The sequence below is a fragment of the Saccostrea cucullata genome, unplaced genomic scaffold (assembly GCF_032062105.1).
Source record: "Saccostrea cucullata isolate Sc308-1 unplaced genomic scaffold, CSIRO_AGI_Scuc_v1 ctg929, whole genome shotgun sequence".
Classification (NCBI taxonomy): Eukaryota; Metazoa; Mollusca; class Bivalvia; order Ostreida; family Ostreidae; genus Saccostrea; species Saccostrea cuccullata.
The window spans coordinates 113,781-124,965 of record NW_026940768.1 but is presented as its reverse complement, the minus strand read 5'-3'; the positions used below and the strand labels follow the sequence as shown (position 1 = coordinate 124,965).

General features: G+C 34.3%; 2 protein-coding genes across 2 annotated transcripts; one reads left to right on the top strand and one right to left on the bottom strand.

The window, feature by feature from the left end:
• Window positions 1-6: 6 nt before the first annotated feature.
• Window positions 7-2,773, top strand: LOC134256261 (solute carrier family 2, facilitated glucose transporter member 10-like). The gene is made up of 4 exons (XM_062738913.1): window positions 7-379; window positions 627-749; window positions 1,018-1,150; window positions 1,330-2,773. Exons 1-4 carry the CDS (start codon window positions 43-45, stop codon window positions 1,457-1,459), a joined length of 723 nt encoding a protein of 240 aa, XP_062594897.1. The 5' UTR covers window positions 7-42; the 3' UTR covers window positions 1,460-2,773.
• A 1,285-nt stretch (window positions 2,774-4,058) lies between these two features.
• On the bottom strand, window positions 4,059-10,720 carry LOC134256262 (PCNA-interacting partner-like). Its single transcript, XM_062738914.1, has 11 exons — window positions 10,597-10,720; window positions 10,023-10,213; window positions 9,479-9,748; window positions 7,840-8,040; window positions 7,479-7,643; window positions 7,127-7,281; window positions 6,771-6,927; window positions 6,325-6,500; window positions 5,080-5,158; window positions 4,834-4,955; window positions 4,059-4,578 (listed from the first exon to the last, which is right to left on the bottom strand). The coding sequence occupies exons 1-11, from the start codon at window positions 10,718-10,720 to the stop codon at window positions 4,233-4,235; spliced, it is 1,986 nt and encodes a 661-aa protein (XP_062594898.1). The 3' UTR covers window positions 4,059-4,232.
• Between the last annotated feature and the right edge of the window lie 465 nt (window positions 10,721-11,185).

Genomic DNA, 11,185 nt, shown 5'->3' with positions numbered 1-11,185 from the left:
AAGTGGGGCCGTCGCCGATTCCTTTTGGCGGGCGCCACATTAATGGGTGTGTCCCTCCTCCTCCTGGGGATCATCTCTCATTTAAATGACCACATTTATGGATCTAATCCTTGCCAGGAAAGTGTTCAGTGTTTAGAGGCATTAACTGAAGCCAATCGGAACATCTCAGTATTTTACACTACAACCCCCCAAATGTTCTCTATAAACGATTCTTACACATTATCCGAGGCAGACTGGCTGTCTTACATTATGGATAACTATACTGCTACAACAACGGAGGAACCTCATGTACACATCCATGGATCTACCATAGGCAAAATAGCAGCCTTCACGGCTCTCATGTTATATGTGGCTGCTTTTGGATTCAGTTTTGGTCCAGGTAATTAGTAGATTGTATATGAAATTGGGCAAAATGTTTTATTGGTTTGTATTTTGTGCTTCAGCAATTAGAGTTGTCTTGATTGTATAGGAACAAGTAAAATAACAGCATTTATAGCAGTATTTGTACAAGATGCTCAAAAAGATATACCAGTGTGTATATGCATTTTGTCTAGGTTTAAGCTTACAAGTGTGTATATTTGTGTGATATTTTAATTCATTGCTAATATTAACTGTTTAATTTGTAGTGTCTTGGTTAATCCTGAGTGAAATCTTCCCAGCTTCAGTGAGAGGGAGGGCCATTTCTCTTGCCACTGTGCTCAACTGGGGAACCAACCTTATTGTCTCACTCACTTTTCTGGATATCCTTGGTAGGTTTAAAAGATTTTGAACATCACAATTTTCTTTACAACATATTTGAGTTTTTATAGGCCAGAATTTTTGTTAAAAAATTGTTCTATCTTTTATTCAAATTTAGGGTCAGAACAAATTTACAACATATTTGAGTTTTGATAGGCCAGAGTTTTTGCTAAAAAAATTGTCCCATCTTTTATTCAAATTTAGGGTTGGAAAAAAATCTGAAACTTTTGAAATAACGTTTTCTTATCAGGTACTCTGTATATATTTTTGTATTTGTAGAAAACATTGGTGTATCCTGGACGTTTGTGATGTTTAGTGCTGTCTGTGCATTGTCTGTGATCTTTATCTTCTTTGCTGTACCAGAAACCAGAGGGAAGTCCCTGGAACAAATTTCTAAAGAACTCAATAACCGGTATGTGGTGATGAATGCAGAGGGAATCTTACAGAAAATTTTCAAATCTATGCTGAATTTTCAAAATCTATTTTCCATTTTTTCATAGCGGTTAAAAGTATTTAGAGTCAGGTCATATTCATAAGGAAGTTACTGACCACCAAGTTAAAGGGGGATAACATGTATTTTGTGTTTTACAGATCTCTCAAGTCAGGAATCCGAGCCTACTGTAAAAGACTTAACTGTTGTCAGCCATTGTACAACTCTCCTGTGAAGTCTCCTAACTACCACAGGGTACTAAGTACCGATTCCTTCAATGAAATCTCCTGACTGTGTGACTGAAACATTCAAAAATAAATGGCTTGTACATGACTAAAACACTCCAAGTGTTTAAGAACACCCCAAATTAATAAGCACACACTTAATAAAAGTAGTGTTACTGCAGGGTAAAATTTTTATTTGCTTTATGATTATTGCAGCTCAGCTTCATTAGAATTTTCTTTTACACTAGACTTTATCCTGATTTTTGTCAGGAGTAAATACTCTAAAGCACATATCTACATGAGTTCATGCTTTTGTTTGTAACTTTATTTGGTATAATATGTTTCAGTTTTTGGTGGTCAGAAACCAGCTTTTGCAATGGTAAAGTGTCCATTGTCTGTCTACTTGGGTAAACAATTTTTCATGACGCTACTCCTCCTACAGTTTTGATCCGATTTCAAGAAAACTTGGTACACTGGATTACACTAGTATATAATTCTGTTTATTTCTTGGAAGTGTTGCCATAAAAAATTCTTTAAGACAATATTCTTTCCAGTTATTTAACAGATTTCAATAAAACTTGAATTTCATCAAGATAATAACAGTGTTGCCTTCTGGAAATTTTAGTGAAATTATATCAAAACACTACTACTCTGACAGGATTATTAGGGCTGTAGCATAGGTACTTGTGGACAGGACCCCCCCCCCCCCACCGATATTCAACCCCGGAGCTTATTTGACAATTTTTTCACAGTTTATATTTATAGACTACAGTACACTTATTCAACATGTTTGCAATATGAACAAATCGTCAAAACCACAAAATAATCGCTCCACAAAAAATACCCCACTATACATTATAAGAGGGAAGGTAAGCAACTTAGGTTTGTTTACGTTGTACCCCCACTGGTCTTTGGATTTAAAAACTTGTATTTATTTCATTTTCACCTAAAATGTCAGTCCACGCTGTCTCTACATATATTTCTGTCTCAGTCAATGCTATCGAATTGACTCCGCATCACGTAAGAATCCCACAAACAGCATTCCAGTTAGAATGTTCAAATTTCCTTAGGTAAACGCAACGGAAGTGCATAGAGAATGTTACACTTATTACGATAACGTCCGAGAGAGTTTTTGCCTGACGTAATAATCACTCTTGGGTGTTATCATAATAGGTAATAGGCACTTCCGTTGCGTTTACCTAAACGTAAACAAACCTAAGTTGCTTACCTTTCTCTCTTATAATGTATAGTGGGGTATTTTTTGAGGAGCGATTATTTTGGGGTTTTGATGATTTGTTCCTATTGCAAACATGTTGAATAAGTGTACTAAATATAAATTGTGAAAAAAATGTCAAATAAGCCCCGGGGTTGAATATCGGGGGGGGGTCCTGTCCACAAGTACCTGTGGGCTGTAGACTATTGAAATAAGTATTTATACAGACTAAACAAATATACATATTACTGTAGATTTTCTTTTTAAAATCTGATTGCCTCGCAATGGTTACTTATTGCAACAGAAAGTGTACTTTGGTTCCCGCAGTTGAGTTCAAATCCATGTGTTACTTTTTTCTTCCTCTGATATGGTGCAAACCGGTAGAGCTACAGTCTCATCAGAGATTTATGTTTTTCATAATTTGATAATTTGCATAATATACAACTCATTTGACATGAGAGTACTAATTTATGATTTTTCATATCAGATATTAAGAGTTGTGATAGATTAATGTAGTATTTATAAAGTGCTAACCTGTAGATTATATTGAATATTGTAGATTATATTGGAGATTATACATATATTGAATATTGTCCAAAAAGTATTGATCATTTATTGAGGAATTCAAGGAGGTAATGAATTAGAGTTTTGCTTTATGATTACAGTGTATTTATTCTATGAATTAACTTTAACATTATTTGTCTTATCATTGAATTATTTGATCGATTGTCTTAAATTATGCATGAAATACAATGGCTGTCTAAAAATTCCCAGAATTTTTGTTTATTGTTTTATCAGAAATGGGATTTGTTTTTGTTTCTGAACAAAGCCAGTAGTTTATCTATATTTGAAAATGTATTCTTTACAAATGATCAAATTTACATGTGCTTGTTAACTTTGTATATACATGTGTATATCTTTTGAAGACGTGTAAAACACCAAGGATGTGTAGTTTTCATTTTATAGCTAGAGATAAAGGCTCTATAAAGAACATTTACTTGTACTTTAATATTTGAATGATTTGTGATTATCTGTTTTTGTTTTCTTCACTCTGAATTTAGAAATCTGTAAGTATTACATTCAATAGCATTGACTCAAAATAAAATTGCTCTCTGAAGCTCAATTACTGGTATGTTTTATATGTATTTTGTTTGTTTGTGTTTTGTATTTATTTGTTACATACAGAGACCTTTTTTCTGATACACCCTACATGTACGTGATAGGATTATTTCTGTTACCTGAAATCAAAGTCTTGGAAAAGTCAAGGTCTGCTGTAGACATGCAGGTATAATTTTGCTTTTTGGGTCAAAAAAATGGGGAAGGTTGATTTTGAGGGTGAAAACAATGACACACCATGGGTCATTAGTGAGAGGTCAGTTTTGTGGGTGTGACCCACCGAGTGCGGGTCACTATGCAGGTATGGGTATATTATTAAGAAAATGAAGTGCTAAAATCAAAGTTCCTAATTTTATTTATTGCACAAGTCCATTAAGCAATAGTTACAAATTCACTCCCATCAATATCTAGCAATTGTATCGGTAATATCAATATTGTATAAAATAAATAGTTAAAAAAAGTAATAAATAGAGACAATAAAATATCCCCCACAACCCAGTCTACTCTGTATCTACATCCTAAAGAACCTGTTGATTTGCTGTTGTCCTTTGATCTGAGGTAACAGTTTCCTACGACAATTTTTCCCCTGAGTTATAGTTTTCTTTTTCTTGGGTTCTTTTTCACAAGGTTCTGGTCCTGGTCTTTTCTTGGCTTTACCCCCAACCTCTTTATGATTTTCTACATCATCACTGTTGGAGACAGGTTCTTCTTGCCTTGATTCCTGGCTCAGCGGTTTGTCTTTGAGATCACTGGTCAAGTCCACCTCCTTGTCTTTGTTAGATTCCTGGGAGGTTCTTTCTTTCAGACCTGGGAGTTCCACTCGTTTGGAAGCACTCGCTGGCTGCACCAGTGTCTTGCTGTTCAGTGAAAAAATTCATTTGGTTAATAATTTTCAAATACCAGGGTTTTCATTTAAAAAAGATTCAATTTCTTTTTTATGTTTGGTAGATAATTAACTCTATAACTCTAAAGAACCAACAGGCTTCATGTCAAGTTATCAAGTTATTGAAATGCAGTTGATCTTGGTGTTGATGTTTTTTTGATCCCCCTATCCTCCAGTTCTTGAAGATATGGACATTTATACCACGGTGATCCAAACTGTTAATCATTACCTTGGTAAGACATAAGTAGACTTCTGACACTTATATGACTCAGCTTCGTCTGTCATCTGGACGTCATGGAGAGGAGCTGCCCAGTCCATCGTGGCCTTGTACCACTTGGCATGTAATGGAGTCTGACGGAAAGAATTATATGTAAGAATCACTCAAAATCCACTTACAACAAGCTGACCATCTTTACAAGCTATAAATCTATTGGGCATATGTTTTATTTTCAGTGGTAAATGTCGATAAGTTTACCTCTTTTCTCTGTTTCTCTAATAGTCTCTCAGCAAGTGACTTGTTCAATTCAGGGCTGTCTATATCATCACAAGGAGTTCTGAAAAAAAATTTGAAGATTTTAATACCAAATCTCCAATATGTTTAAGTTAAATTTACTTTGTCAATGCCTTCAGTATCCGGCTAGAAAATTACAAGATGTTTCTCAGTGAATGCTGATTATTACTGTAAAAAAATTATTGTAGTGGTACCCTGATTGTCATACCGTATAACGGGTAATTTTTACTGCTGTAAATTTTTACGAATTTTGGTCAAAAAAGGGTGATTTAAATTTTTATGCGTTAATTTTTTACGAATTGAATATGTCCGTAAAAATAAAAATCATCAGATGTAAAATTCCTTGATCATTGATTGTTAGCACTTTGAATGCATTTACGTACAAATACTGCGCAAACTCGATCTAAGAGATAGAGAGAGAGATATTTATTAAATTTTAACAATAATTATAAACAATGCAACAAATTACATAATATTTAATTTTTGTTATCATTTACCTCTATATACACGAACCACGTGCCCTTCATTTATACATGTTTTATAAAAACATAGCTATAGGCACACCACTTGCTTATCTGGTATTTACCGAAAACAAAGAAAGACAACTCAAACTATCATAATTGAAGTGAAAGTATTTATATGTACAGTGTTATTAAGAAGTCGAAGTTTTAATTCAAAGCACATGAAACAAAAGAAAGTGTCAAAGATTGAAAACATGCATGGGTATAATTGGAAGACCTGTAATTATTAAGTCATTATCAGAAGTCATGCGTCTCGTAAAAATACTTAAAAAAGAGTAACCAGGTAGGTCTACCTGATTAATTAATTGGCGATGTTTGTATAACTTATACAAGTTAATTGAGATTTACCCTTATGATCCCAATTGATGATTGACTTAAAAGTGCTCAAAATACCAACAGTACCTTAATAATATATAGCCTTAATGACAATTAGCATTACTTTTACAATACTATGTTGAAAATTTATACTAGCCGTTTTATAAATTATGTGAAATTTTACGCGTTTATTTTTTACGGATTTATAAAACTCGTAAAAATTAGTAAAATTTAGCAGCACGTAAAAAATACCCGTTATACGGTATTTTGGCACCCTTGACACTGCTTTTTGTCCAATCACTTAAGTAGTACATGCCGATTGATGATTAAAACAAATACACAATTATTCAAGCTTGGCTTCAAATATACTTACCTGAACTGTGACAGGAGACAGGGAAACCTGACAGGTGTGTGCTGGTTAGAGAAACTGTCACACAGGACATCCAGGGAGTTAGCTTTGAGGACATCTGCACCAGTGACCAGTTTATCCACCAAGTGATGGATTGCCCTCAATGTCTTGTAACCCAAAGGGGTGCCTCCTGTTGATTTCTTTAAAATAAAAGGCCAAAATAAGCATTTAATTTTGAATGTAAAATTAAACTGTCCCTTTAATGAAAGATGGGAAGGGAAAAAATGGTCAATTTTTTATCTGAATTTCACACATTTGATATATGTGTACAAGGAAATGCTCTCCTTGAGCATATTTGTCAAATATTGTAAAATTAAACACACTATTGCTCAAACAGTATATTATCCCCCCCTTATTCTTTTTACTGAGACTATGACAGACTTCAGACTTCCTTATATTAGTACATGTACCTTGGGAGGACTGTTTATCTGTGTGTTCTGTATGACCTGCACTGCACTCTTCTGAAGAGTCTCACAAACTGTCTCAACAGTGGAGTTCTGAATCCTCTTATCCTCAGATTTACTGATCTCTTTCTTCAAAACATTAAGCACCTTTCTACAGGCGACCCTGTAAACCATCAATGTAAATTCATAAATAATCAAAGTGTGATAAACATCTGATAAGTATATGCAACTCCTCAATTCCTTTAAGATCTTCAAAGAGAATGTCAGACATGCAATGAAAGATGTATGTATCTTACAGATCAGCAGATTGGCACATCAGTGAAGAGCTTTTCATTATTCAGTGAGATAGCAGTAGGTTTTACCTTGTATTCTCCTCCTCCTCTACTATGGTCTGTAGTTTATGTGTCAGGGTGATAAAGTCACTCAGTCCCTTTGTATGCTGGGTTATTGGTAGGGACGGATCTGGTTTGTAACCTTTACCCCCAAGTCTGACTCTCATAATAAAAGAGGTGGCTGTCTGAAATTTAATATCATTCAATGTTTGAAACAAAAATTACTTCCACAAAATTTCTGCAATTTTTGAAATTATGCCATTGCCTGTGAACACCCCTCTCCCCAAAAAATCCTTTTAGGTCACAGATTATTATCATATACTTGGTCCATTAGCGAGCTTTATGTTGTGTAAAAGTTGTACATGTATTTGCTATTGATTACCTGGTACATAGGCATATTCTTCTTCTGGGATTCATGTTTCAGATCGGTGAAGGCAGATAACCCAAGCTCTCGCTCTGGTACATTAAAGGACCTAGCTAGGGCAAGTTCTGACCTGGAGTTCACTAGCAGTTCCAAATAAGCCACAAACACTAGTTGGACATACATCTGTCAATTAAAATGGATCAAAGATTAATTCTATGAGCCCCCCCCAAAATTAATACTGTATTAAGAAATGATAATCTCTTCTCTGTACACATTTATATCCCATACACATCAAAAATATGAATAACTTGATATTTTCCAAAATAATTGGAGACTTATGAGATAAAAAAGTTCATCTGCAGTTCAAATGGTGACAAACCTGGTTTATGGACACAACAGACTTTGAGGGACCAGGAGTACCGATCCCCCTCCACTTCGTCTTCTGTGAAATCAGACTGTCCAGGGAGGAAGCTGTAGAGCACACGTTCACATCTCCCCCCTGCCCCTCCTCCTCTAAAGACACCTCAATGTTCACTTTGTACACAGCCTTGTCCTTACAAAGCAGATTGATCATGGCAATCTGAAATAACACGTTTTTTGTTCAGTTCCATGGAAATATAGTCATTTGTCTTTTTGTCCCCCGCTTGAAAAGTGGGGGATATTAATTTGGGTTTGTCCGTCTTTCTGTCTGTCTGTAACGCTTTCGTTTCCACACGATATCTCGAGAACCCTTTGAGCTTTTGCAATGAAATTTAGCATAGCAACTCCCTATGGACTAAAGAAGACCCCTATTGATTTTGAGGTCTAAAGGTCAAAGGTCAAGGTAATAAATAAGCAAATTCTGTCTGTAATAACACTTTCGTTTCCACATGATATCTCTAGAACCATTTGAGCTATCACAATGAAAGTTTACATAACAACTTCCTGTGGCCTAATGAAGACCCCTATCGATTTTGAGGTCAAAAGGTCAAAGTTCAAGGTCGTAAATTTATACATTCTGTCTGTGTGTAACACTATCATTTCTGGGCGATATTTCAAGTAGATTTTGAGCTTATGGAATGTAATTTTATACCAGAACTCCCTAGAACCTCTCTCACCCCTCTCAAAGTGCCCCGCCCCGTTTGTTTTATTAGTATTTATAGTATTACATGTCGCTATTTTTAGCACAGGGGCATGAGGAGAGCTCTTGCGTATAAAACAGGTTCTCGACGGACTTTATGTTCTTATTACATCTATTAGAACTGTTTAATAAAGGCAAAATAAATCAAACACCATGAATTGTGTAAAATTTTGAGAATACCGAACATGAATATGTACATGTATGTGACTTCAGTTCTGCATATACTTCACTCAACGTAAAGCGATTCCGTGGTCTAGTGGTATGTCTCTTGCTTCACATGTGAGAGGACCCGGGATCGAATCTCGGACGATCCTTTTTTTTTTTTTTAAATACTTTTCTTTTTTTTTTTTTTTACTAAATGATAGTATTCAGCATGTGAAATGAAAAATTTATGAGGTTATAAAATCATCATTACAGTGTGATAAATATTCCATATATAAAGAATCTACTATACACATAATAAAGAATAAACAATCAAATCATTATATGCATATTGACATACATGTATTTTATTTGCTTCAGTATACATGTATACTTTTAATAATTCTACAAATTCAGTCAGGGGGATCTGAAATAACACATTTTTCCCTAAGCGAGGGACACGAATTCTCTGAATTAGCTTGTTATTTTAAGTTGAGTCCATATGGACAATTCTTGTAAAACTCCCTAAATTGAAAATTCATTAGGGATAATGTTTCGGGGTCAGTCAGGGATAAACTTTAAATGAAATAAGTTCATCCTTCCTCCTGTCCCCAAGATCATACATGCAAAAGAAATGGTAAATGAATTTAAAATTATTCCTAATAAGTATTCTTTTATACTGTGTTTTACTGGGTTCTTCAAAGTTTTACTGCTTAAAATAATATCTAACTGAATTACTTCACTATACTACTGTTACCTCAACAGGATCATTTGGTAAACCAAGAAATAGGTAATGGTTCTTGGACAGATCTTCCTGGAAATTATTACATGTATTATCAGCACATGCTTTTTGTACTAGGTTGACCACTTCACACGTGTCCACATAGTTACAATGCTGTAGAAACTTCTGATAACTCTCTGAAATCTCTGGCAGTTCCACAGTGTCTGATGACTGAAGTTTGGCCTTGATGATTTCTTTATTACTTTCAAAGACTGTGCTTGTTTCTATGTCAAATTCTCCCCTTTCCTGAAATCATAAAATGTTCATGATTAAATTGCCAGAAAAAAAATTAAATTCATACTTTGCATACTCATTTAAGTGGGTTTTTCTTTTTGCTTTCAAAACTGTATTTCATTTCTTTCATATACACTGTATCAATATAAACTACAGAAATTTTACATTAGCTGATGATTATCAATTTGACATGACCCATGCAGTTTCACTTTCTCCTGAGGCAGTAGTAAATATTTAAAATTTTAGAATCCTGTATCATTGACTAAAACTCCAATAAATTCTGTACCTCCTTGTTCTTCTCTGCAAGACAAAGCTGCAGAGCAATCAGCTGATCCATTGAAGAAAGGAGAGTGCTTCTTTCATTGTGTAAAAGGTGATATTTCCGACACAGAAATATGAAGTACTCTGATATACTGTAAGCATCTTCACACACCATATCTTCACAGTTGATGATAGTAATCTTTTTCATGTCCGTATCTAAAGAATAAAGTACAGACATGTGCCATAAGTCACCGGCAAAAATGGCGTCACTGCATTTGTTGGGACCATGTTAACGTACACGTTTGAAAAAATAATACTTATATTTTCATGGTGCCTTAACCATGTTAACATCAATATTAATGCACTTTGAAAAAAAATGTGCATGACTTGGTTTATATATCCTGGCAAATTTAAGACATTGTAAATAATAATATATATTTCAACCTGGATAACTTAATTTTAGGTGTATCTGAATTCAGCACATGTTCATCACCATGAATGTATCTGAATAGTTATAATGACCGTACTGTGGCTTTAGTACTATATTATGATACGTTATAATTTATATTTTTTATTCATTATAACAGAAAACATATTACCTGAAGGAGGATTAAACCTTCCTGATTCATGATTCTGTATGTGATCTTGGATCGATTTCAAATGTTTTTTGACTTCTTTGTCACAACAGTTTAACACAAAACATCCTGCTTCGTTGGTCATCATCCTAAAATCATATTAACAACTCATAAAATTTCAGGTAAATATTAGATCTATATTCATTTTTTTATTATTTTAAACACACGGCACAATAGGAAAACTGTTTTATTCAAATTATTGTTTATTTTGAGTGTGAATACTCCGTCTGCGAATCGATTTTCACGATTAAACAGTCATTAGTCAACATATCAGTTACATAAAAGATATTAAGTGAAACAATTAAAGTTCTTCTAGCGAAAGAAATCTTTAAATCTGTCTGATTAACTTTGTAACAACAATCTCATTTTTACCTGTTTTGTTTAACAAATCCGTTTGAACTACGCGCACTTGTCAGCTGACCCCGTGCAATAAACTGGTACTCCAACAGCTAGAACCTAGTTTATGATGAATCGGGTAAAAGTAGGTTCAACTGTAAGCGAACAATTTTCAACATAATCGTATCACTAGCATGTGGCTCAGATTTTTTTCACA

Excerpts from the sequence above, each read along its gene's own strand:
- LOC134256262 (XM_062738914.1), bottom strand. The coding sequence starts at position 10,720 with ATGATGACCAACGAAGCAGGATGTTTTGTGTTAAACTGTTGTGACAAA. Across the intron at positions 5,159-6,324 it reads TGTCTCCTGTCACAGTTCAG|AACTCCTTGTGATGATATAG; the intron begins GTAAGTATATTT and ends ATTTTTTTTCAG. Across the intron at positions 4,956-5,079 it reads TAGAGAAACAGAGAAAAGAG|ACTCCATTACATGCCAAGTG; the intron begins GTAAACTTATCG and ends TCTTTCCGTCAG.
- LOC134256261 (XM_062738913.1), top strand. The coding sequence starts at position 43 with ATGGGTGTGTCCCTCCTCCTCCTGGGGATCATCTCTCATTTAAATGAC. Across the intron at positions 750-1,017 it reads CACTTTTCTGGATATCCTTG|AAAACATTGGTGTATCCTGG; the intron begins GTAGGTTTAAAA and ends TTGTATTTGTAG. Across the intron at positions 1,151-1,329 it reads TCTAAAGAACTCAATAACCG|ATCTCTCAAGTCAGGAATCC; the intron begins GTATGTGGTGAT and ends TGTGTTTTACAG.